This window comes from Thunnus thynnus, chromosome 14 (genome assembly GCF_963924715.1).
Source record: "Thunnus thynnus chromosome 14, fThuThy2.1, whole genome shotgun sequence".
Taxonomy (NCBI): domain Eukaryota; kingdom Metazoa; phylum Chordata; class Actinopteri; order Scombriformes; family Scombridae; genus Thunnus; species Thunnus thynnus.
The window spans coordinates 15,523,881-15,550,420 of NC_089530.1; the positions used below are offsets into that span (position 1 = coordinate 15,523,881).

The window sequence follows — 26,540 nt, forward strand, 5'->3', positions numbered from 1 at the left end:
AACAATTTATATGTTTAATTTTCTTTATTTGTTTAATTATTTACATTGTCGTGTTTCTCTGCCAACAAAAGTTGACAGCAGAGGACACAAATCAGCACATGTAAAAGAGGAATATCTCTCTTAAAAACAAAACAAAACAATGTTGGTTGTAGATGAAAGCACAGAAAGTTACGCTCATCACTAAGGTAAACCTGTGTTGTTGTTAACACTTCTTCAAGACCATCAGAAGTGAAGAATTAAATACTTTCTATGTGATTAAGAAATGGCAAAAGCTAAATTAATTCAACCAAATGCCCTGTAAGATATATTTTCAGAAACGCTCCCTTTTTTTATAAACTTAAATCAATTGTGAAGGATCTCTGTTTATGATATAGCGCTTCAGTGTGACTTGACATCAGTCCAAGATGTTTTTCGAGCAATTTTAACACTGCACACTGAGTAAGAAATTAGCAAAGTATCTCTGATATAGAAGGAGCAAAATGTTTAAAATGAGAGGAAATCTTCTGTCAAATATGAACTTTTGGCCAACTTTCTCTCAGATCAGCACAGGCGTTAAAACATTGTAAAAATGCAGCAAATGTAAGAGATCAGTGGTCCACGAAATGCTCAGTCTCAACAGCGTGCAGCGTTGATAACCCACTGCTGAGAGCATGTAATCACAAGAGACTGATTCACAATTAAGTCAGTTCAGAGTCACATTTACAGACTCGGCCACAACAGCAGGTAAAAAAAAAAAGACATATAAAGATACGAATCAGCCACCAGGTGAGCTGTGTGTACGGCGAAAAAACCCAAACTTGATACTAAAAAAGCAGGGCTTGAGAAAAAGACAGACAGTGATGAAGAGCAGTTTGAAAACATAAGACTGCATGGCTATTTTACATTTGATTAGTTGTAACATATGGAGATTAAGACCACTCCCCACTTTTTTTAATGACCTGTCTTCTTGCTCAGGGGTGATTGTAACAGTGCAAACAGCTTCCTGCAGCACTCGTTACTAAATAAGACTTAGAAAAGATGTTTCACAGTCATGACACAAAGATTAAATTCTACAGCCAAGCTTTTGGTTGAGCGATAATTACACTTTTGACATTCATATGGTGAAAATATCTGCTGTTGTCAATAGCACCGTTTGAATATAAAGCGCTGAGGTTGTTGCTGCACAGCTTTGAGATAAAACACTTCTTGTGGCGCTGAAGTTTCATTTTCAGAGTTTCCTATTTGCTGTGGCGTTCCTTTATGTTACCAAGGAAGATCTCTCACTAGTGATTGTACGTATATTTCTAAAGCACCAATATTTAGATGTAATGCGGGCTAGAAAAGGACAGGGTGGGAAAAGGTTTGGTTACTGAGATGTCCTCTGCAATGTTTCTCTTCTCATTGGGAGAATATCCCATCATATGTCCGGCGGCTACAACCACTCTTGCATGTAATGTATCCTCTCACCTCTTTAAAGCTGACTTATCCCTAAAACTTTGGCTTTTTTTTTTCTTCCTATGAAAAACAATGTCCTATCAGTTGATGGAACTGGCAGTTGTAGCTCATACAGAGGCGGGTCGATGCGATCAGGACAGGCAGGTGGAGTATTTACAGGACAAGCTTTTTGGGAACCTCCCAAGAAAACTCTGGCCGGCCGAAGTGGCCGTAAGAGGCTGTTTTCTGGTAGATCGGCCTCTTCAGATTCAGTTCCCTGGAGAAGATGGAGAACAGATACAATATTAGAGGTAAAAAAGGAGGCATTCCTTGTTGGTTTCACACCTGTAGACAAAACCATTTTCTGACATTCATTCTTATACAGTGTGAGGAGTTTCCACAGACTCCAATACTGAAAATACACAAGGATTTGCAAAACGTGTGTTTTACTGTTATTATTTAATAGATGCATTACTTCTTATTTGAGGGATTTTGTTTTTTCAAGAAAATTATTAAAATCAAGTTTTGCCAACTGAAAGTTTTTCAAATCTGATTAAATGTTAGCACACATAACCGTTTCTGCAAAAAAACAGCTGAGAGAAATGTAAATGTAAACAGTAGAAACAGTAAATGCACCACCATCAAGCCACCATGTGTAGAATTGAAAATGTAGAAAACATTCAACTGTGGCGCCCCCTGGTGGTCGTATCAAAACAGGCAGAAGAAAGCTACATATAAACTGCACCAGCATCCACTGGGATTTTTTTTTTCTCATACAAACAAAAAACTCACCAACAGAATAGTTTTACAGATAATATAATCACATAAAAATCCTACACATAGTGCCTTTAAATTACACGGTCAAATGTCATATTCATATGTTTACCTGACAATGACTCCTGGACGCAGATCAAAGTTCTTGTTGACAATACGGAGCAGCTCTGTCTCTGGTTTCAAGGAGGAACCGTAGGTGAACAAAGAGATGGACAGAGGCCGGGCCACTCCAATGGCGTAAGACACCTGTAACATATAGGAGGGTAGAAAGAAACGTTCTTGTCAGCATTTGATGACGCTGCAAACACTGGTCACAGACTCAGCCTTTTATCCCACATGTATGTTTACCTGAACCAGGACTCTCCTGCACAGTTTGGCTTTGACCAGAGACTTGGCCACCCAGCGAGCAGCGTAGGCAGCAGAGCGGTCGACCTTTGAGAAGTCTTTGCCAGAGAAAGCTCCTCCTCCGTGAGCGCCCCAGCCTCCATATGTGTCGACAATGATCTTCCTGCCTGTAACACCAGCATCACCCTGTTGGACAAAAAAAAAGGAAATATGTGAAAAAGTAGTGGTGGACTAGAGACTTCTTAGTTAATTTTTTACAGTTTGTTTTCTAAATGCAGTTTGTGTGCAATGGTCACCTGAGGTCCTCCAATGACAAAGCGACCACTAGGCTGCAGATGGTAGATGGTCTTGTCGTCCAAATACTTAGCAGGAACCACTGCGTTGATCACCTGATGATATCAATGCGACATAAAATCAAACATGTGACTCCATTTATTAAGTCAGAGCCCAGGAAGGTGTGTTTGTGAGTGTTTAGGAGGATTTACCATCTCTTTAAGGACCTTCTTCTGTTCTTCCAGAGAGATGCAGTCGTCATGCTGGACAGAGATCACGATGGTGTGAACTCTCTTGGGGATCACAGCTCCGTCTCTCTGATCATAATGCACAGTCACCTGAGGGATGAAGAAGAAGACAAAGTTGGTACACAGTGTGCCACTTACCTGTCATTACATTATGTGGTAATTACTGACTTAATCTTCAGTTTTCTCACTTTTATTCTCATTTATCCAATTTCTTCCTACTGCTGCTACTCTAGTGACCCACATTTCCCCACAGGATGATTAAAGTTTCTTGTTTTTATTTCTTTTTCTTATCCAGACCATCACCTGAAATTTGTTTAACTTTAACTATGATTTGAGTTAGCAGCCAGGAATTAAGCCATGCTGTTGATTTACAAAACACATGTTCTGTCCCTGCTTCTATCCTAGAAGAAAAGTGGCTATATTTGTAATGGCCAGTGATTTATGAAGCTGCAGCTGACCCCACTTTTGTGGTGTTGAAACCAGATAATTACACGGTGAGGGTCGGTTGAGTCAGCATATTCCCACCGAAGGAGAACAGAAGCATGACAAGTTCACCTCACCAGCTGTCATCTGCTCAGTGAGCTGTTATTTGTATCTCTTCACTCAGGAAGGCAGAGGGGCATAATGTTGCTTGCTAGTCACTTGTTGCTTTGTTAATTCATTAACAGTTCTAGTAAAAAATGTGTGTGCAGTAAAATCTGGGGTAAATTTAAAGCTCTGTGTTCAAATCTGACTATCTAGGCACACAGTCAGCAGCTATCTGCCTCTGAATCAGTCAAAAGTCTGTTTGTTCCACACAAAGAGCTTTATCTTAAATACTTTCAGTAGCCGCTCTTGATCCGAATTTGTCTGCTGGCACCAAAATAAATCTCTTGGAAGACATCCAGGGTAGAAACAAAAGGCTAATTCACAGAAAGGTCGCTCTGGGAGAGAACAGAGACAAACTTGCTTGTATCTTAACATGACTTCACCTGTGTTTTAGAGTCAGGACGCAGCCAGGGGATAATGCCGTTGCGTCTGAGCTCAGCCATCTTTGCGTTGAGTTTGTGGGCTAAGACGATGGTGAGAGGCATGCACTCCTCAGTCTCATCTGTGGCGTAGCCGAACATCAGACCCTGCAGAGGAGAGAGAGAGAGAGAGAGAGAGAGAGAGAGAGAGAGAGAGAGAAAGTGAGTCAGAGCAGTAACAAAAAGATGCTGACTGTGCAGGGTAAAAGGAAATAGAGGAATAGTGAGGAAATGACTGAATCTGTCACAAAAAGACAGACAATGACATAATATTGATATGCACTGTATTGCACTGCAGCCTGTGAGGAGTCAACTAGAGCTGGTGAAATTGATATGATATCAGTATTTGATATGAGACCAGATATTTACAAAAACAGCACTTTTAAACTGTAGATAAAAAGGCAATAAAATGGACAAGTGGTTGACAAGTTTAAATAGAAATAAACAGATAAATCAAGATATGTTTTCTCATCAAGTTCAAGTTCAAGCTTATTTATCACTCAACCACACATGAATTCACACATACAGTTGAATGAGATGTCATCTCTACTGGGTGCAGTGTGAGTCTAACATATATATGAGCAAAAAAAGAACTCACAATAAATAACTATCTAAAAAACAAATACAGAACTCTGTGTCATGAAAGTATGATGACACAGCCAGCTTTTTTTTATATCCTTAGACACAGTATTATGGATATTAATTGTTGTCCTTCATGTTCTTTTCATGTTCTCAAAGTTTTAATTTCGCTCAGGGTGCAAAATTAACTTTTTTGTCCGCTGGCCAAATGGCAAGTGAATGTTCAAATTTTACCAGCCACTCAATAGATTGACATTGTTTTTTTTGGCTGGTGAGTGACGCAAATCTACCAGCCACTTGCATATTTTACCAGCATTTGGCTGGTGGTTGGGGCTAATTTTGTGCCCTGATTTCACTTAATTGATACAATTTCCTGTTTTCTATCCGAGTGAAATGAGCAGTGAATGCCTCTAGCTGCTTGGCCACATTACCAATGATTATGTCTCACGGATTTGTGAATAAAAACTCAAAACACCAAAATTCCTTCCCAACGTTTTGTCTCAATACTGTGACACTGCAGTATTGAGTCAAACAAACTGTGATATTTGATTTTTGTTGCTATCACCCAGCTCTAGAGCCAAAACAAGGACAAAGGACAATTTGTCCTGTTGCAACAGTCCCTACCTGGTCTCCTGCTCCAATGTCCTCCTCCCGTCTGTCAACATGGACCCCCTGAGCAATGTCCGGACTCTGCTGCTCCAAAGCCACCAGCACGTTACACGTCTTATAGTCGAAACCTGCGAAGGAGGGAGAGCAGATGAGATTCGAGAGGGAGAGATGATGATATTTCCTGCATTATTGGTGTTTTTTTTGTAGTTTTCAGTGTCATGTTCTCACCTTTGTCAGAGTTGTCGTAGCCGATGTGTTTGATGGCGTCCCTCACCACCTTCTGGTAATCCACGTTGGCCCGAGATGTGATCTCACCACAGAGCAACACCATGCCCGTCTTACATACCGTCTCTGTTGATCAAATCGACACATTCTGTATTTAAGGCTTTTAAATATTTTGTGATCTTACTCAGGGCGACACAAAAATCTCAACTTTTAGACTTCGATCACTCAGAAGTAGATGTCAAAACAACAAGCACACTGCCATTATCAGCAAGTTCACAAGGTCACAAGTGGTCATCCTGTGACTTTCAGAGGTCAATACTAAAATTCATTAAATAATCTCAATGTTGCAGAAGACTTAAATTCCAGGTCAGTTTCAGGCCAGTGGGTCTGTTTGTTTCCACATGTTGCCCTTTTTTTTACTTAGAAGAATGTGGAAAAATAAGTTAAGGTATTTTTTTTAAGTCACATGTGAGATGACCCTACTCTGTGTCTCCATGTTTCACTGGATCTGAATTTCTAGTTTACTCACCACAGGCCACTTTAGCATCTGGGTCCTGGCTCAGGTGAGCATCCAGAACAGCATCACTGATCTGGTCACAAATCTTGTCTGTGGAGAAACGACAAGAAGGGATTCAGCATTTAGTTTCAGAACAGAGAGATTGTCTTAAGAAGTTTAACATATAACTGAAATTTCTAGGCCTGTTTGAGATCTTTGAGCTCCTTTGATGCAGTAATTAGTGTCTGAATGATGGAAAAACTTTATATCCTGTAGAATTTTCACTGTAGGTTTTGCAGAAAATAAACAACAGAGGATGTTTGGCATTGGAGGTCAGGTTTACTCATTTTCTCTCAAAGGGGACGTGCCAGTTTTTAAACCAGGAAGACTACTGGATTTCTGTATAGGAGCATGACAATGCCTCACTAACCACTCCATTCATCTCTCTTTCTCTTTCTCTCTCTATGAAATCCTGCTGAAGCAACGTGATACAAAGGTTACATCAGAAACAACATCAACATCTGGTTGGATTTGCTCAGGAGAACACTAAGAACCTAAAATTTCTCAAAGAAAACAAACAAATATGAAATGTTTCTCATGCAGTTGGTTTACAGCCTGCAGGTGTAGGTCTATATATCTGATCCCCTAAAACATGGCCACTATCTGTGGGAACAGCCCAGACCTCGAGGTGTGTTATCAAATCAAAAGGTGTTCTGCACCAAGGCCACACAGACCTGCGTATGTACAAACAGTGTATGAAAAGTCCCGATGAGTCTTATCGCTAGAACTGGGCTTCATGCACCATAGGCTGCACTGTTATTTAATCATTTTATGGCAAATATGGAATGCAAAATTCAGATTGTCTGTAAAAAGAAAGAGTCTACTAAACAGTGTAGTTTTAAAAAGTTTTCTCTGGTTTTCTAGACTGTTAGTATCGCTTTCTGAAATTATGAGAAATCACATGTGTACAAAAATGAACAAAAATGCCGTTGTTACTGTTGATTACATTTTCTGGAAAATTCTGCTATCTGCTTTTCTTCCAGGCTCTGCAATTACACAAAATGACACATTTGCATGCTATTTTATATATGTGGTTTGGAAGGGTCTTGCTGAAATGCCAGTTTAGATTGTGATTATAATATGTGTGTTTTTTTTCTGATCTTTACATGTCTTGGAGACATGTAAAGATCAGAAGATTTAATGCAAAAAAAAAGGTGACACAACTGACTTGAATTTCTCTGATTCAAATCTGTGTAATTTATTCTCTAATATTGTGGTCGTACATAACATCAGGACTCAAAATTGTCACTTTCTGCGAAGCTGCACGACTCGTTTACTCTGCTGTGTTTACTGATTATCGATTTAGCACAGAGGACTTTGTAAGGTTACATATTTGTGAAAGGATTACAACACATTGACATGGGGGTGTGGGGGATGGGGGGGGGGGGGGGGGGGGGGGGGTGTGGGGTCTAAGGCAGCAGTGCAGAGGGTAGAGTACATTTCAACTGTAATGATTAGGTCTTAAGTTATGTGAACTGAGTTTTTTTATGTGTGTACAAAACATCACATGTTGTTGATTTTTGGACTTGAAGACAGCTGAATCAAACACTTTTTAAAAAACAAATGCATGAACAAAAAACTCACATACGAACTAATATAATATATAATTATAAAATATCATTTGAAAGTTTGTTTCAATTTTGTGAAGATTGTTCAGTAGCAGCACTCTACTGCATGCATTTTGTTTTTTGCATTTGTTTTTTTTCCATTTTTGCACGCTGGATATTTGTGTTCAATGATATCAACGTGCAACTTGTGTCATGGTGTCCACATGACACCTCGCTGCCTCTTTTGTTGGTCACTTTCCTTTAAATGTGCAACCTTACACCAACCTGTCACACACACATTCATCCCCTGCTGCCCATGAGGGAGAGTGAGAGAGAGGGTCAGTAAACACATGTTGCTGTGAATGGAATACCAACCATGCTTGGAGAGTAAATACACAGCACTGTGGAGTTATTTTGGACATATAGACCCACTTACACACATTTATTCATATGCATCTTTCTGTAAAATAACAATGCAGGTTTAGTACACATGTTAAATATATTCCTCTGTGTATAGATTAGAAAAAAAGGTAAGAAAAACAAGTTTTGGAAATTGCATCTTTTACAACAAGTGCAAAGAGATTTGACAAGTCGTGAAATATCACACTTCATATTCACTGTGACAGTAAGTCCCAGTTTCACACACAGGTAGTTAAAGTTGATGCAAAAGCTCACCTGGATGTCCCTCTCCCACGGACTCCGATGTGAACATGAAAGAGCCGTCATCCAGCTGGTCACTCATTTTTCTACAGGGTCAGGTACTCAGCGAGACTCTCAGAGAGAAAAGGTTCTTCAGTTCCCACCAACAAGCAGTCCAGAGAGATCTGAAGGCTGCTTTATATTCCTGCTGGTTCTCTTTAAGAGAAAAAGGGGAGAACGGGAGGCAAACTGCCCTGCAGCCAATGCAAAGTCTATCCTACTAAACTCCACGTCTATGTCCACATGGCCCTATATATATGGCTAAGAGAGCACAAACACGCGCACAAACACACACACACACTCTGTCACTCACATACACACACACACACACGTCATGTGAATCCATGGGACAGTCCATTTCAGGGGGGAGTGGATGATGGGAGGGCATTTCTGCTTGTGGCAACTGCATGTTAACTCTTTATGTACAGTGTGATGCTTGAGTGTGTGTTTATAGTCATCACCTCTGCTTTGACAGATCTCATTTAGGGTGTGACGCTTCTTGGGTGGGAGCAGGAACATCTTAAATAGGGGGTACCCATCCCCCCATCACACTGGTGGGACAGCTCTATGTACTGGGACTCAGCCAGGTTGGGGCATCCTATGGACAGGAGAGAGGGAGAGACAGTTGTTGTCTACTGCCAAAATGATGCAATTGCTCATGTTTACATCACGTCCTGAGGAATATTTGTTTGTTCAACTGTGGTGAAAGAACACAAAGTAAATGCACTGGGAAGTGATTAGAAAGGAACCAAAACAAAATATATAAGGGAAAATACTCTAAAAGTCCCATAATTGTAACAAACAGGTGTCCTGTATGGTTATTAAAAGATAATTTGCCCCTAACAACCAATCAGAAATGATCATTTTCAGTGGTCATGGTATAAGAATACATCCCTGCTGTTAATCAGTGGTGGAAGAAGAATTTAGACCCTTCATGTAAATAATAGAAGCAAATCACGATGTAAAAATACTCCATTACATGTGAAAGTATATTAACTGCATTTAAAATCTTATTAAGGTAAAACTACACAAGAATTATCAGTAAAATGAACTCAACTGTAAACATTAAAGGACTCATTATGCAGAATATACAGTACAAATTCTATTTTTGGAGTGTTATTATAGCTACTTTTATACTGCCGAATATTTAATGTCGCCCTCCACTCAAAAATATGTTGTTCTTCTTGTTCCTTCAGTTGGATGTTTGAGCTTCACTTTGCAGAAAGATGTTTGTGCAGAGTTTGACACTGGAAGACTGTTTTCACATTTATCTGCTGAAGGAGTGCTCTGTGCCCACCTTAAATCTGAGTTTAAGGGGCGTATCTACGAGCCTGATTTGTGACATCACAACTAGTTTGGAGCCAATCGAGGGCCAGTATACAATTTACACAAGTGTGATGTGGAAACTTGAAGTTTTCTGTGCACTTTTTAAGGATTTTTAACATGGTAACTGAACATTTTTTTGTGGAAAAACATGCCTGACACAATTTATTATTCTAAGCTGAGGATTTTTATATGTCCTATAGCAGGGAGCTTTAAATATAAACTGATTTTGTATGTGCAAGTTTTACCTGCAAAATACTATGTAGTAAAAAGTACGATATTTCCCTCTAAAACATAGTGGAGTAGAAGGAGAACGTAGCATAAAATAGAAAATAAAGTAATTTAAATTTGTGCTTCAGTACAGCACTATGTAATTAGTTACTTTCCACCACTGCCGATAATTAAGTTTAGAGCAGACAGTCACCTGTTTGTCTAAATGCTTCTTTCCATCCAAGTCCCTGCCTGAGGCTCTTGTCTCTGCACACAACTGCAGAAAATACTGAGCCATTTCCTCAGAGCAGATCAAATAATGAAGATGTGTCTCTCAGATATCTCTTGGCCTTTCAGTTGACTCACTGTGCCTGTGTTTTTGTAAAAAACAAGGTCTGTATAGGTGTGTTTGTGTAAGCAATGCACACAGGCAGACACACACACACACACACACATACAGTATGTGCACGTACAAACGTACACCTGGAGAAACAATGGGAGTTTCATCCATACACACAGTGACACTGGTGCAGACAGTGAGAGGTAAACAAATCTCCCTTTACTGTAGCGTAAAGAGCACAGAGGGAAAAACCCCTTTCTCTCTGTCTCTCTCTCTCTCTCTCATCTGGCTCTAATTTCAGTTGGTGTTGAGTTGGCCTCATGAAATGAGAGGAGAATTTTAACTAGCTCTCAGTAGTGAATAAAATACCAGTCTTCCTGACTGCTTTAAGCCTCATTTCAAGGAGATTTGACCAGAAACACATAATCTACATTAGCCATAAAGCAATAGAGCCAATGTAAACAGTGATTGTATATCCTTTTTTTCTCCCAATTTTTACAGAAAGTCTAGTAATGGTTAAAGCTGTAGATGCCATGTACTAGCTTCCTTTTGTATTTCAGAGCATGCGTAAAGCTACAGTAGGTCTGTGTAATTGCAGAACCTCAGTGGTGGATGCAGTTTTGTTTTGTTTTTTCAGGTGCGAGCAAGAATCCATGATTTGAGAGCACTGAGGGAATAATTAACATTATAAAAAGTAAAATAAAAACAATTGTGCAATCTGCTTTGTCTCTAAAAATGTCATTTTTTGCTTAAAATGTCTAATTTCTGGATGACCTGCAGGTCATACTGTACATGCACACAGGACATTATAGTTTCACATACATTATACAGTAATTTAGAGGAGCGGATGAAAATGAAAATTAGAAACAGCTGCCAACATAAAAATAAATGCCAGTTAAGTAAGTAGCTAGCTGACCTAATCTTACCTCAGGCCAGCAGAGTCAAATCAAACCTGGAGAAGCAGAAGCTGCATGCTGAGTGATACTGATATAAAAGCTACTGCAGGGCTACAAAACAAGTATTCATTATTCTTTCACCATACAAACAAATAAGATATTTTATCCCAAAGACTATTCAAACCCACATCTCATCATCTCAAGTGGAGGAACCCCCCCCACCCCTCCCCCCACCTGCTCCAGATAAATGTATTTCATATAGTAGCCGAATTATTCCATGCACATGATATTATTCATATGCAAAGATACTGTTTGCATAAGAATAAATCTGATACAACTTGTGATGACATATAACTCATTCACATTAGAATGATTTATAAAAACATGTGCACACTGCATTAGTCATAACGTGGGTAAACTGATTATTAGATGAATTTAGCCTCCATTACATGGCAGTATGTGGGTCTCTGTGAGCCTGTTGGACATGATATTACAATTGTGAGCAGTTGTGATGAATAATGATGAATAAATTAGTCCTGTACTCCAGACTCAGAAGCTGAAACAGAAGCTGCATCCCAAATCCAAACTACATACTAACTGCATATATAATATATACTAATTGTCCTACTAGTACTAGTCTATTGTTTTTGTAGTTAGTATACAAAAACATCAACATACTGATAAAATATTTGCACCAATGCACATAAATCACTTTTGAATGCCTCTGCAAATCAAATCTCACAAATAGACATTTAAATATTTTCCCCAAAAACAAAGGTGCATACAGACTTTTTTGAGTAGATTTCATTTTGTCATTTTGATCACAGTACACACTCAACACTTGCTTAGATTCAGTATGTAGTATAGAAGTGGGACGGAGCCACAGGTCAGAGGTCAGGGGTCAATTAATCGTGATAAACGTGAACTACATGAAACCAGAGAAGACACGAACATCCTGCCTGATGCCAAAGACATCAGAGAGCCAGTCTGTTGGTACAGTGTGTGTCTGCTGGATGAAACACCTCTGTTTGTTTTGGCCTGACTCGTATCTGTGTGGCAGGATGAAAACACTCAAGACACCACACTTGTTACGTGTGCACACGTGAACGCTATCTGAAAGAGCGAGAGACTTAACTTTTCACTGAATTTGTGTGGTTTGCCTCCAAACATTTGTTAATGACTGACCAGGAAAAGGGATTTTTCTCAACACTAACAAGATCATTCTGGTTATGTTGAAAGATAACTGCTATCAGAGTTGTGACAACGTGTCAGTATGAAGCATTAAAAGGTGGATATCAGCTGGGGACAAAACTTGGTCCTTAATGAATTCTACTGGAAAATAACAATTAACATCATACTGTAACCCTCAAAGTGTAATTTATTGAATTCTACTTGTTTGTGTTCTATGTGAGGCTAATATGGTACATCAGGGATCACCAGGGGCTTGAATGAAAGGTTATAGTCTCTTGAGGTTTATGATAGCCCGAGCACATTGAGGTCAGATTGTCAAGAAAAACATCACAATCATGAACCACACTACAACTATAATGAACAGTCCAGTATTAATACATTAACTTACTCTTGTCTTGTATCTGACTACATTTCTCCAGACTTATTCTGATTTCTTATTTGAAGGGTTGATTAGTTTGGTATGTTAATGTTCATATTTATTTTAGTCAGTTTCATGAGTTTAGTGGTCTAATAATGGAGGAGCTGAACCAAACTCTTTAAATGAATTTAGAGTTCATGGAAGTTTGTGTGAAACCACATTTTTTAAGTGAATAAACTTTTGCCTTCATCTATCAGTGTTTTCTTTTTTTAATTCCATGTTTACAACAAGATATGCATTATGTTTGAAATATTTTTTTAAATTCAATTTTTTTTTTTCTGAAACACCATTTTGATCAATATGAAGTATGAATATACTTTTATTGTCTATCTTGATTGATTTAACCTTTTAAATACGGATTTTTAAAAGAGATTCTGCATAAATGTTGACATGTTTACATAGAGACACACTGTATCTTTGGGCAGTTAAGCCCAAAACAACCTGGACAGGTTTTCCTTTTATTATAATTCCCTGAATACAAGGACTTATTTTTCCAGTGTAAGGTTTGTTCTTGTCTCAGACAAATACTCATGGCACAAACAAGAAAAAAAATAAATAAATACGCCCCCCCGCCTGCACATTGACTCCATACCACAAATCTATCTAAATAGACCACATTTTGGTCCCAACTGGATCTTTATCTGTGTGTCATGACTGACACACAGATAAGATACCTGCACTCCAAATAAATGATAATACAGAACTGATCCTCAGTTTCCTTTTGGGTTAAACTACACTCAGATTTGAATCTATAATTACAAAGTTTAAACTCAACACAGAGAACTGTGCAACCTGCACATCATCAGTGATGAATGAACTGACACGGTCTTGTAGGAGAGCAGGTAAATAACTTTCTTCAAGTAGGTCAGTGTGAGCAGGTGGGTTTATGAAACACACACTTGATAAAGTTTAAAGTTCAAATCCTCCGCCGGGCCCCTCAGAAGATGAAGAAGCCTGATTATCTTTGTGTTGCTGGAAGGGGGGTTTCCACTTTATTTCAAATCTTAATCTAGATTGAGCTCAGTCGATGCCAATCCAGCAAGAGCAGAGGGCACAAAAGTCTCTGCTGACGTTTTTAATGACGTAATGACGCCCAGTTGATTTAAACTGGCAATGAGACATAAAGTGCGTTTATCAGCGTGTGTGACCTTTAACACTGTAAGAAAAAAAAAACACAATTAGACTGAACCAATCCTAATTCAGTTTGATAAAATTAAAGTGACTCCTCCTTCTGTGCGATTGGCTACATCAAATGTGTGTCATATTGACGCCGCTGCGTTTCAATTCAAAAGCCGGGGTCAGGGTTTTTGGGGTCACTTTGGGGCAGGTTTGAGAGTCAGTCAGACTCAAACTTGACAGAACAGGATGAGATAAATGAACCCTGGCAGCCTCGGGGGCCGTTAACACCTGTTTGTCTTTCCCCAGGTTCAAGGACATGCAGTTTACCTCCACCACTCGTCTCTCCGCACTGAGTACGTCTGGTTGCTGACCAGTTTTATCTGGATGGCAGTCAGAATGAGTTGGATCTTGCCGGTGTTACATTATGACCTTTTATTGCACGGCTGAGAGATTGTGAAGTGATTAGTGTGTACAACTTTGTTATATAAGGAATTACACATCAATAAACACTAGATAATGCACACACCAAAATGAGTTTACTGTATGTTTACGAATATTTCTCTTTATTAGTGTGTCTTGTTCTGTTTTACAGGGTTCAGCAACCTTTACTGGTTCTCTGTGTTGACGGGGGATTTCTTATTGTGTTTTGGCTTCTTGTTGGTATTTATTGATTTTTTTTTCTTGAGAAGTGTTCACAGTATTATTAGGCCGAACTTTGGCATTATAGAAATATTGATAACACCAATTTTCTCTGCACAAAGGTTTTAAAGTTCACTCAAAACAAAGCAAAGGAAGTCTACAGTATTTCTGCATGCATAGAAATAGATCCAACGGCAGATCTCTCTTCTCAAAAAGGAACATGGACAGTAATTACTATTTGACTCCCTGTCCTTCTTTTACTACTCCCTCCTTTGGTCTCTGATTGGCCTCAATGACACAATGAGAATTTAACATGTCCACCAATGCCTATGAGCAACAGCAAAACACAAGAGGTGGGGTGCAAATCTTCCACTGTGATTGGCTGCTGGTCCCACACACTCCCTTCTGGAGGAGCATTGGTCCAAGAAGAGACTTTTCTGCATTTGTGTGTATCATTGCATGTGTGTGTGTATGATGAGAATACCAGCAGCAAAACAGTCTGACCAACCCAAGACCTCACTTGAACCTTCCAGTTGAAAGCAAATCTGTATTGTGATGTGATGGGCGAAATATTTATAGTGCTTTGACTCGTCTTAGTATATTTTTATCACAAACGGCTGATTATCTGAAAAGAGAAGATTCAACCAACTGCAAATAGCAAGCGAAAGCCTCACTTTTATATATAATTTGGGAAGAAAATCTAGTAATCATCACATTGCATGTAATTCTAGTTTGCCACAACAAAGATGTGCATCCAGACTGACTCTTTATCACATACACAGCAGCATATGGCCGAGCAGAACAGCCAGAGGGAATGCAGCAGCTGGGCTCGTGGAGAGTCATCCTATCCCATCTCTATTCTGGCCCATTTTGGACCCTCAGCACATTCCTCTGTGAAGCTGCCACCAATGAGTGAAATATTACCACAATACCATCCTAGCAATGCACTTTCACTGCACACGTCACGCAGGAGCAAGACAATGTGTCCACTAACTCTTCACTTGTCTGTCACTGGTCTGTAATTAGAAAGCAACAACAACGAGTCACATCACACACCTTGAAGACCCCCCTTTACTACCTCACACTAGGTGGACTCAATGGTTCCCCTTATAAAGCTGCTATCTCCACTGCTGGTGGTTGTAAAAAGGGTCATAAAATAGAGACAGGATGTTTTTGAAGATGGATGAAATCTATATATAGCGCTGTGACCCTGAATACTGTCACAATACATCTTCTTTGATTGTGGATTATGGTCACTTTTAGAAAGACAACATATATACAGAGTTTTCTATTATTCTGTCACCTTTTATGGGGTTGGAAAAACATTTGATATAACTCCCAAATCCCATTGAGTTTAATCAGATTTCTCTGAAAAACTGAAAATTACAAGCTTCACAAAGATACTATTTATCTTAGCAGTGTTGTATTAAATTGCATTTTAGAGTAAAAACCTAAATGTACTTTACAGTACACTGTAATGGGGGAATCTGTAAAATGCAGTAGAAACAATGTCTTGTTGGAAAAAAAAAAAAAACCATTGACATAATGAAGATGGCCCCTTATCCAGTAACTTGGTGAGTCAGATAATGTATTATCAAATCATGAATCAATTACATTAGATATTGTGAAGGCAGCTAGAGCTGAAAAGATTAGGGCACAAAGAAATACATCAGCTACTATTTCTGTAAATTGTTTAAATCCTTGATGATAGTAAATTTAATATTTGGGGTTTTTGGACTGAACAAGACATTTGAATACCTCACCTTGGTCTCTAGGAAATTACAAGTGTTTTTCATTATTTTCTGGCATTTCATAGACAAAACAATTAACATATTAATCAGGAAAATAATCTGCAGATTAATGGCTAATGATAATTGTTGGTTGCAGCCCTAACGTCATCCACTGAGGAGCTGGTCAACACTGCAGTATCACTCACCTCCTGCAGGGAGCAGTCTTGCTCTGTGATCTCAGGGCTTCTTTCAGCTACTTGAGGATTGTCCTGTTGGAAAACATTGAAAGACCAAATGTTACAAAGGCTTTTTTTTAAAATGATCTTCACTGAGACAGTATTTCTGCAGTTAAAATTGGAAATTCGGATGGTGTTCATTCCCTTGTGTCTGTCTGTATATTGGTATCATTCTCATATACTGAATTACAGTTGCTATTTATTATATTTCTGCATGTTAACAGTTTGCACACAATCAAAGGAACGTAACTAATGAAATAAATATTCAAAAACACTGTTACATTTCTCAGGCTTTGATGAGAGCTACACCCTGCACCACACTGAACCTGGTACTGAGGATCCAGCTCAACGTGAGCCTTGTTTCAGTCTTTGAGGAATTCCTGTCATGTTACGTTCACATAAGCAAAGCTTTCACAGTGATTGGACTGATCTGAGTTTAGAGGGCTTAAGGCTCTGGTTGAAAACATCAGAGTCCTCCACATTAGCAGCAATCACAGACTGGTGAGTACGACCTCTTTACATGACATTTTGTTGGCATTTTGTATATTTCAACTGCTATGTTGAACGTTTATCTATTAAAATCTTTACTATGTCATCTTTTTGGTATTTCTCTTATATGTGGAAATCATGCATGTTGTTAATCCAATCTAACTCTGAAGGTCAAGCAGTCAAGGAAAACAGTGCATTCCCGCTTTTTGAGCAATAACATGACATTTCTGTAAAATCTGCTCAAGAAGCCAGACAAGATAAATATGTACATCATCTAGCACAGCAATGAGATGCAGAATATAGCAGTGTATGCATGAGTGTACCTGTTTCTGATGCACAAAGCCAAATAAAGATAACAGCCATGCTGAAGTGAGATGACTGATATGAAAAGAAAAACATCTTAATCTTGTTATGTCCTTGAGGCTGAAGCATATTTGAAAATTAATCTTTTGTTGCTCTGTGCGAAGGTAGCCTGTGGAGTCAGCTTAGGGCCATGGTGACTGTGACCACGGTCCTGAAGGCGGTAGGCCTGTTTGTTGCAGAGCTCATCAGCTCCTTCACAGACTGGTTCCAGACCACACCAGCATGGGCCAACCAAGAAGTGCTGGAGGACACAGAACTGAAGACCACCGGAGGCAGTGAGTCAGAAAACAGAAACGTGCAGAATCTTTCTAAAAAACATGATCTACTTGGCCTTATTTTAAAGATCTGAATTTAAACGTCACAGTGTGATGTCCAGAACGCCACTGATTGCTTTTTATTAAAAATACTTTATGTATTCTATGCGCCCCATTCGGTCATTTAGCTGTAAAAAAAAAGTAGAGGAATTATAATTTAAAAAGTTCAGTTCACTCATCATGAAGAGTACAACTCAATCTCTGAAAAGAGTTACATAATGTCTTCTGTGGCTTTGAAGGGAACTTTCTAAAGATGGACTACATAACCCTAATGATGTCATCAGGGTTGTCTTAGTTTGGGCATGGAGAAAACTAATTTTATATGGAAAGCTTGTATTACCAACTGGGGGTGTGAAGTTTCAAAGAGGGGTTGTGAGATGATTGAAGGGAGACCCATTGAACCCAGTTATTTCATTTTTTCATTAGACCCCCCATTGAGTTGCATTGTGGGAAGTGCAGGATCAGTTAATTTTGGGAATGAGAGTCAGTATATCTCAGCCTCTACTGCATCAATTTTCACCATTTTAAAAAAATCCACCAACTTTATGGAAGTGCAATACTAAATTGCTGGAGTACCTCTTTAATAAGGTTATTGATCATAATACCTCTGAACAAACCAAACTTCTCACAGCTAAAAACACAACACAAAACCCAGCTGTCTTCACACAATAACGCTTTAGATTAAGGTGAACAACTGATTTAACAGACTTCTTCATCTGAGGAAGAGCCAATAATATTCAGATGAGATTTAGTAATGATCTTTTGTCTCTTTCAGTCCATGAGCGACACAAGGCCAAAACTCTGTGGGAGAAGACCGGAGCTGTGGTCATGGTTGTACGGCGACCTGGATGATTATTGTGCAGAGAGGTAATAATAAGTACATGCATGTATGTGTGTTTGTTAGTACAGTCATCTAACTTTCATACATGCTATTGGAGTCTCTCTGTGGTGGAAAGCAACTAAGTACATTTACTCAAATACTGAACTTGTACAATAAGTGCTATTTTGAGGTACTTGTACCTTACTTGAGTATTTCCATTTGATGCTACTTTATACTTCCACTCCACTACATTTCAGAGGGAAATATGGTACTTTCTACTCCACTACATTTATTTGACAGCTTTAGTTACTTTTCAGATGAAGATTTGACACAATGGATAATATAACAAGCTTTTGAAATACAACACATTGTGATGAAGATGAAACCAGTAGTTTCCAACCTTTTTGGCTTTTGACATTTTACATAAAGCAGTTTGTAGTCGGGGTCACATTTCAGATGTCCATGAGTTGTTAACAGCTCCACCAAATAGTGATTTTTCCCTCTAAATTCCTCACATGGTTTCATTTCAATAAATCTTCAAATGATCCAATATTTCACCAAAAACTGAAAACAATACTTTAACATTTTGTTGTTAATACTTATGTACTTTTACTTAAGTAGGATTTTTCATGCTTTTACTTGTAATGGAGTATTTTTACATTGCAGTATTGGTACTTTTACTTAAGTAAAGGATCTGAATACTTCATCCACCTCTGGTCTCTCTTTAGGAGGCTGCTGAGCTGTCCTCTCTGAAATCCCAGCTGCAGGACCTTGAAGTCCCTCTCTTTGCTGTGGTCAAAGAAAACCTCGGCAAGGAGCTGGACTGTTTCAAGAAGTACTTCACTGGGAGGATCTACGTGGATCAGCAGGTCTCCTACACATGGTTCCATTCATATACAGCGAAAAATGTGGGGTTACATGATTCAAACCAATAAGCTGCTTTTATGTTTTCCTCATAGAGAAATTTCTACGGTCCTCAAGTGCGGTGGATGTGTCTCTCGATGTTTCTGCGTGTTGGAGTTTGGAGGAACCTCTGGAGGGCGTATCGGAGGGGTTTCAGAGGAAACCTAAAAGGTGAAGGACTCATCTTGGGTGGAGTCTTCGTCATCGGGCCTGGAGATCAGGTATGCTGCAACTTACAAGGATAATACATTTTCTGACAAGTGTATCTGCATATTTTCATGGAGCATTAACTTGTTCTTATTATTTCAGGGTATTCTACTGGAGCATCGTGAGAAGGAGTTTGGGGATAAAGTGAATATGCTGGCAGTGCTCAGAACAGCCCGCAAAATGCGAGATGACATGGCAAGATAGACCTCAAAGTGTGAATGAATGGAGTGCTTGTTAGTGCGGGATTATGTAATAACGGTTGTAGCATATTTCCATATGCATGTCTGTATTCTGCAAGTCTAATCAGGGGTTTTCTCTACACCTCTGTGTAGCCTCTAATGTGCTGTATTCTGCTCATATTGCATGTTTTTCCATTTCACTCTGGCTGCATTCACCTTTTGCTGACATGTTACACACTGCCTAAACCCATGTGGCTAAAATGTGACACTTTAACTGTTTATTGCCTCAGTGTCTGCATATCTGGTCTTGATTCTGTGATATGATGGCCTTTTGTGTGTTTTAATGAAGACCTGTTTCTAAACTCTGCTGAGAGAGCAGCTCTGATGCTTGCACACAAATCCAACACTTTCAACAAGACAGGTATTGGCCTGACATGAAGGAGTATAAAGCATTGAAGTTGTTTGTGTTTGCCAAAACTGTAAACATCACAATAAACCAGTGATGCTCACTAAAATATTAACTGCATATTTACCTGTCCGTGTGTGTTCTTGTGCATTGTCTTGCCCCTTGAATACATTTTTTTTTTTTTGTCAAAGTCCAAATCTTCTTCGACTAGTTCCCCTGCCCTCTGGCTTGATTAGTACGCCTGCGCGAAAATCTGTTATCAAAGGGTCCGTCACGGGACAGACGCCGCTCGTCGCTCCATTGATTCCGGTGAGTGTGCAGTTAAGCGTTAAATACAACTATTTAACTTTATATCACAGTGACAGTTTCTGAACAGATGCACCTGCCTGAGCAAGCCCTACTTACTGCAGACTCGGTAAACCAAAAATTACTTAAGCATTAGCCGAGCTAGCTGCTAATCTGTCGACCATTTGTGACGTCACCGTCTGTTACTAGCCGACATTGAAAGTATGCGTTTATGAAGTTAATCATCTTCACCCTCAAAACTGCCAAATAATGCAGTATAACTCTAGACTGTAGAGTCACCAGGTAATGTTATTGATTAACCCTTCATTGATAATATCAAGGTCATCATCAGCATTTTTGTTGCTGTCTTCATGCAGACTGAAGGGCGGTTAGTGGCGCCTTATATTTACATATCAGCCAGACTATTTTCTGTAGCTGGACACGTGCTTAAACTGGTTATTTAAGTAGCTAAAAGTAAAAATACAAGTTACAAGTAAAGGTCCTGCATTCAAAATGTTACTTTGTATTTTTATTGTATTTATGAATAAGGACTGATCCTTCCATTCAAAACAATTATTACAAAATGAGGGTATAACCAGCTGGAGATTAAAATTGACTCAAGTAAAAATACAGAAGTATTATCATCATTATTTGTATGAAGTAAAAATACAGAAATATCATAAGCAAAATGTACTTTAAAGGAATTCACCATAAGATAACTGTATATGAAATAAATGTAGTGAAGTAAAAACGTGCAATATTTCCCTCTAAAGTGTAGTTTGGTAGAAGTATTAAGTGGCATCAAATGGAAATACCGTATAAGTAAAGCACCTCAAAAATGAACTTAACAGCAGTGGGAGAAGTTATAAGATGCTAAACTTAAATAAAACTAGCAAAACCATAATATAAAACACTCCATTACCTGTTAAAGCCATGCATTTATAGTTTTTTTCTGAAGTAAAAGTAAGTATTATCAGTAAGTTTTAAAATTAAAAGTAGGCAGAATAGCTCCTGTCATTGTTACATTATTATATATTAAATCATTCAGTTATTATTACTGCTGCATTAACATGTAAGCAACATTTTAATGTTGTATTTGATAAAGGAAAAACTAAATGCACCTTCTTTACATTAAGTTACATTAACTATTGTCCAGCTATACTGCTGGATGTTAAGTTGCATCATATTTTAAGAGCTGATCATATGAAAGATAAAAAAAGTACTTAATTGCAGCATTAAATCAAAGTACTTTGTTACTTCTCATCACCAGTATGGTCCAGGCATCTAATTAATATAATAAAACTCTTCATTTACTGGCTGAGTTCACTGTTTACAAAGTATTGGGCAACTCTACAACACATTTGACAGCGTCAGCGTTGGCAGGTGTTCTCACTGCTGCACCGCAGACACATTCAAGTTTAACTTCCTTGTGACGTGGTTGTCTGTCTCTCATTGGCTGCTGCTCTTATCATTTTATCTGCCCGTTGTCCTCCCTCTGGTAAAGTGTCAGAACTCAGAAACATTTGGTAATTTACTTTTTGAAACTGGACGAGCTAAATCTCAGGAGAGAAAGAACTTCTTTGCTTTTTATGGAAATGGAGACAAGTTAGTATTTGACATTTTTACTTTTCATTTGTTTATATAGATTAACTGTATTTTATCCTTCTCATATTTTAAATCAGTTTAATGTCAGCAACACTGGTCATTTTTAATTGACAATGCTTGAACATTTCTGTGCAGCCTATGACTCATATTTTTGTGCTTTCAGTTTATTTTATGTGCAGTGAAAGCCTAAGATACAAGAATAGGAAGTTTGTTTGCAAATGAAGAGCAAGCTAGGACCCTGACATTCTGCACTTCATGCTTTTATGAGGCCTATTTTGATATTGCACACTCTGCAGAGTGGGAAGTAATTTACTGTACCTTCAGCAATGTACTCAGTTCAAAGAAAGTAAGATGCCAAGATTTTTTTCCCCCTAAATCTCTGAAATCAAATGCATGCTCCTCAAATGTAAGGCTTGCGTTAGAGGTGGATTGTATTGTCTTGGCAGGTGGTTTAACTTTCACAGAAAAGCCTTTTCTTTCTTTCTTCCAGTGAAATCTTGACAGTGTGTGTAGTGAGAGGGTCAGACTTTTCCCACCGTCACGATGCTGGCTCTGTCCAGGTGTTCGACAGCAGCTTTGAGGTGCAGACTATCCCTACGCTGCTCTGCCCTCTCTGTGGGGAGCTCTACCATGAGCAGCCAGCCCTCCATCGCAGCAGGCCCCCAGTTTCTAAGAACCCCGGCTGCTCAGTTTCACCAAAGTAAAGCCAAAGCCAGTCCCGACCCAAACAAACCCGCTTCAGGCAAGGACATATTTGACTGCCTACACAGTTGGCTGTTCTCTGTTATAACCCAAACTACAAGCTTGTAGATTCAATGTTGTAGTCGGCGCTTGTGATGCGTGTTGCCCTGCTTTTCACCCACATTGTGCTGGAACGACTCCAGAGTGTCACACTGAGTGTCATGAAAGCAGACAAAAGAAATGAGTCGTTTAATAATACTGATTTTATCTTTCAAGCACTGCAAACATTTTTGATAAGAGTTACCGCTTGTAATTCTTACTCTGTACGCACCAGATTGATTCATCGAACAAAACACTGTATTACAGTAGACCTGAAAAGATAAGTCTATTAATTGATTAGTTGATTGACAGAAAGTAAATTGATCATATATTTTAAGCCTTTTTTTAAAGCAAAAATGTCAAACATGCACTGCTTTCAGCCTCTCATTTGTGAAAATGTTTTGGTTTTCTTAGCCATCTTTGATAGGAAACTGAATATCTTTGGATTTTGGAGTGATGGCAGACGTCACCTTAGGCTCTGGGAAATTGTGGTAGACATTTTTTTCACTATCTTCTGACATTTTACAGAGCAAACACTTAATTATTAAAATAATTGGCACATTTAATTGATAATAAATAGAATAGTTATTGCAGCCCTACATTACTGTGCAAGATTTCCTAAAAAAAAAACCAACAATGTACAAGTGAAAGCTCAATAAACTGCACAAACAGCAGTTTTCTGTGTCATTATGAGTCATAGAGAAACATACCAGCCACAGTCAAAAAGCAAGCTGTGGTTATATTGTCATGTTGGATAGCATCCTATCACCTCAGTGAACACGTAAACTATTTAATCTCATAAATGAGGTTTAGACTAGAGTTGAAAAGAGGCCATAGAGATAAAAAAAAGCACCACACTCGTGAGCTTGCGAGCTGGGTCTTGTTTGTCTCCCTGGGGAGATTTGAGATCTTCTTGTGTAAGACTGAAAGGCAGTGCTTTGCTGTGAAACGTGCAAACACCAGTCAGTCTGCACGAAAAAGAAAGCAAACTGCGAAGACAATATTATCGAAGGAAATAATCTTTTTGTGTCGTGATTATTTTTGGAGTTGTGACCCGCTGCACCTCCTCATGTGTGGCCTTTTTTGTGCTGCAGTGTTGTCCTCCGAGTCCTGGCTGCAGGGGGACCTGTTTGGGATGGGGATGTGGTCGCTGGGTCTGGGTGCTGTCGGAGCTGCCCTAGCAGGGATCTTCCTGGCCAACACTGATCTGTGTCTTCCGAAAGCTGCCATGGCATCGCTGGAACATATTGGAGATGCTGACCTGAACTCCACCGTAGACGGTACGTAAACATCATCTGGCAAGACGTTCTGATTGGCTGTTAAATGATGTAGCCCATCAATAAGCCTGTTTGTGTTAAGACTGGCTCACAGTAATCCCACGAGGAAGAGAATTAACGTCACAACAAGAATCTGCCAGTTGCAGTTTTCTTCATGGTTGCATGTTTGCATGTATTGTACATGTAGTGAATGAGGTTTTGTGTAGCATTTAAGGCAAAGCTGCTTTTTAAAATCTGCTAGTATTACAGATTAGATTATTGTAAAGGTCTTTGCCTGAACTTTAAGTTGGAGTTTGTTATTTGTAATATTCAGGATGTGGATGTTCCATGTAACCATGAACATTTATCTTTTTCTACATTTGAGGGCTGCATTTATCTTCCACATTACTAAATGTGGCTTTTTTACTTCCTGTAGCAATGTTAATCAATTTAAACTCATGAAAAACCTTGTGACCTCCCTTTATCAAGAACATATCACCTAGGAGATTAAAAACATTTGCGTCTTGTTTTGTCTGCAGATGGCAAGGTCATCAAAGCGAAGAGTCTGTGGGAGAGGAACGGGGCTGTAGTCATGGCTGTGCGGCGACCTGGATGATTTTTGTGCAGAGAGGTGATAGCACATATTTCTGAATGACTCCGGAGTTGAAACTGAAACAGTGTGTGTGTGTTACATTTTCCTTGATGGTGTGATCTTTCTCTCTCTCTTTCTAGGAAGCCTCTGAGCTGTCCTCTCTGAAGCCCCAGCTGGAAGAGCTCGGGGTCCCTTTGGTCGCTGTGGTGAAAGAGAACATCGGCACAGAGATCGAGGACTTCAGACCGCACTTCGCCGGGGACATCTACATAGATGAAGAGGTTAGCAGTAGTAGAAAGCATCAGATCTACCAGTGATGTGGTTACTTTGAGAGGAATAGTCCAACCCCAGAATAAAACAAGCACTCAGCGTCATGTCATGTTACCAGACGACGAATCCTACTCACTTTGGTGACTTTTTCTCTCATCCCACCGTGAGGTTGATATTTTTGGCTTTTAAGTGAAATGTCTCGACTACTATTGGATGCACTGCCATGATATTTGGTGCTCATGAAGCCCAGAGGCTGAATTCTTAAGACTGTAGTGATTCCCTGAACTTTCATCTAGTGCCACCAGCAGGTCTTGGTTAACAAAGCAATTATCATCACTTTGTATAGTCTGTCTTATTAGGAATGGCTATAGCTCATCAGTTGCTAAAAGTGGTATATTTTTAATCAGAATAATAATCACAAACATGCTCTGGTCTTAATCTTGATCAGGCTGAATAAATTTAACTGTGCGATTGCAGAAACGCTTCTACGGCCCGCTGCAGAGGAAGATGGGGGGTCTGGGCTTCATTCGCCTCGGTGTGTGGCAGAACTTCATGAGAGCCTGGAGGTCCGGTTACCAGGGCAACATGAACGGCGAGGGCTTCATCCTGGGGGGCGTGTTTGTCATCGGACCAGGAGACCAGGTAACGTAGAAAACGCTTAGACTAAACTGACATTCGGTTCAGTAGAGCTTCATAAAACATTGTCTGTATTTTGACGGCATGTTCTGGTTTGCAGGGGATTCTCCTGGAGCACCGTGAAAAGGAGTTTGGCAATAAAGTGGAGATTGCAGATGTTTTAGAAGCTGTCAAGAAAATTGTGCCACTGAAATAAGCTGTTTTTGGTACTAAATTTCTAGAAAAAATAGCAATAGACAAGAGCAGGCAAGCTTATTTAGATCAAAGCTAGAATCGAGTAATAATTACCATGCTTAACATGACATGTTGAGTTGTCGCCTGTCACTGCTGTACCAATATTATAATGACATTTAAGTCTGTTTGCATGATCACAGTATACCTCTGTCTTTTGCACATTAAGCTATCTGTTGGTAAAGAAAATGGAGCTGGGAAATGCAGGACAGAGTCAATGTCATTACAGGATTTGTCGCTAATTTTTCCGCTTTACCTCTGCAGACACCTAAAAGTTAGTATTTTGGAGACGGGTATTTAAAACAAGGATATTAAGGGACCTAAAGGCAGCGTTTTCATTCAGGTACATCGATGTAAATTATTCAATTTAAAGTCCGTTGAAATTTTCTGCCCTTCAGTGAACCATATCTCTTTCATGTGTAGTTCTATAAACACCTAGTCGTGGTACATTTTTAATAACGTTCCTGTGTGTAACTTTTCTCCTGATCAGACACCTGAACTTGCCTCCAACATGGCCGACAAGTGTGTGTGTGTGGTCTGTGTGTGTGATAATGACAACTTGACTCTAAACTCAAAGCTGAGAGGAGCAGGTTCGATGCTCAAACATGCACAGATTCACCAACTGTCACCGTGTTGAGGCGTGTTCGTGGTGACTGAAGCAGGTGTTGCTTGCATGTGTGTGTGTGTGTGAGATAGAGAGAGTATGTATCTGTATGTGTGAATAGCAGCTGCAGTGAATAAAAATCACCCACAATATAAATAAAGACCTCATCACCACATGTTTACTATGCTCCTGTGTTGTTTTTTTAAGATTTCCTGTGTATGTT

At 39.2% G+C, this 26,540-nt stretch overlaps 2 protein-coding genes and 1 pseudogene across 5 annotated transcripts; 2 read left to right on the forward strand and 1 right to left on the reverse strand.

Annotated features, from left to right (window-relative positions):
* Nucleotides 1-5: 5 nt before the first annotated feature.
* mat1a (methionine adenosyltransferase 1A) lies at nucleotides 6-8,512 on the reverse strand. The gene is made up of 10 exons (XM_067610149.1): nucleotides 8,252-8,512; nucleotides 6,003-6,080; nucleotides 5,477-5,599; nucleotides 5,264-5,376; nucleotides 4,025-4,168; nucleotides 3,018-3,143; nucleotides 2,829-2,921; nucleotides 2,536-2,718; nucleotides 2,300-2,433; nucleotides 6-1,690 (listed from the first exon to the last, which is right to left on the reverse strand). The coding sequence occupies exons 1-10, from the start codon at nucleotides 8,316-8,318 to the stop codon at nucleotides 1,588-1,590; spliced, it is 1,164 nt and encodes a 387-aa protein (XP_067466250.1). The 5' UTR covers nucleotides 8,319-8,512; the 3' UTR covers nucleotides 6-1,587.
* Nucleotides 8,513-16,452: 7,940 nt separating this feature from the next.
* On the forward strand, nucleotides 16,453-20,178 carry LOC137197058 (peroxiredoxin-like 2A; annotated as a pseudogene).
* An 86-nt stretch (nucleotides 20,179-20,264) lies between these two features.
* LOC137197057 (peroxiredoxin-like 2A) lies at nucleotides 20,265-26,496 on the forward strand. Of its 4 annotated transcripts, none has more exons than XM_067610150.1 (7): nucleotides 20,278-20,367; nucleotides 22,439-22,690; nucleotides 23,823-24,008; nucleotides 24,524-24,615; nucleotides 24,717-24,857; nucleotides 25,324-25,488; nucleotides 25,583-26,496. In XM_067610150.1, exons 2-7 carry the CDS (start codon nucleotides 22,492-22,494, stop codon nucleotides 25,676-25,678), a joined length of 879 nt encoding a protein of 292 aa, XP_067466251.1. In that variant the 5' UTR covers nucleotides 20,278-20,367; nucleotides 22,439-22,491; the 3' UTR covers nucleotides 25,679-26,496. The 4 variants fall into 4 exon arrangements, with proteins under 4 accessions (XP_067466254.1, XP_067466251.1, XP_067466253.1 ...); XM_067610151.1 differs by lacking the exon at nucleotides 20,278-20,367 and adding an exon at nucleotides 21,828-21,948; XM_067610153.1 differs by lacking the exon at nucleotides 22,439-22,690 and having other exon boundaries at nucleotides 20,265-20,367.
* Nucleotides 26,497-26,540: the final 44 nt, after the last annotated feature.

Bases quoted from the DNA above. Each gene is read 5' to 3' on its own strand.
- mat1a (XM_067610149.1), bottom strand. From the start codon at position 8,318: ATGAGTGACCAGCTGGATGACGGCTCTTTCATGTTCACATCGGAGTCC. The intron at 2,719-2,828 runs GTGACCATTGCA...TTTGTCCAACAG, and splicing joins TTGTCATTGGAGGACCTCAG to GGTGATGCTGGTGTTACAGG. The intron at 2,434-2,535 runs GTAAACATACAT...TATATGTTACAG, and splicing joins GCAGGAGAGTCCTGGTTCAG to GTGTCTTACGCCATTGGAGT.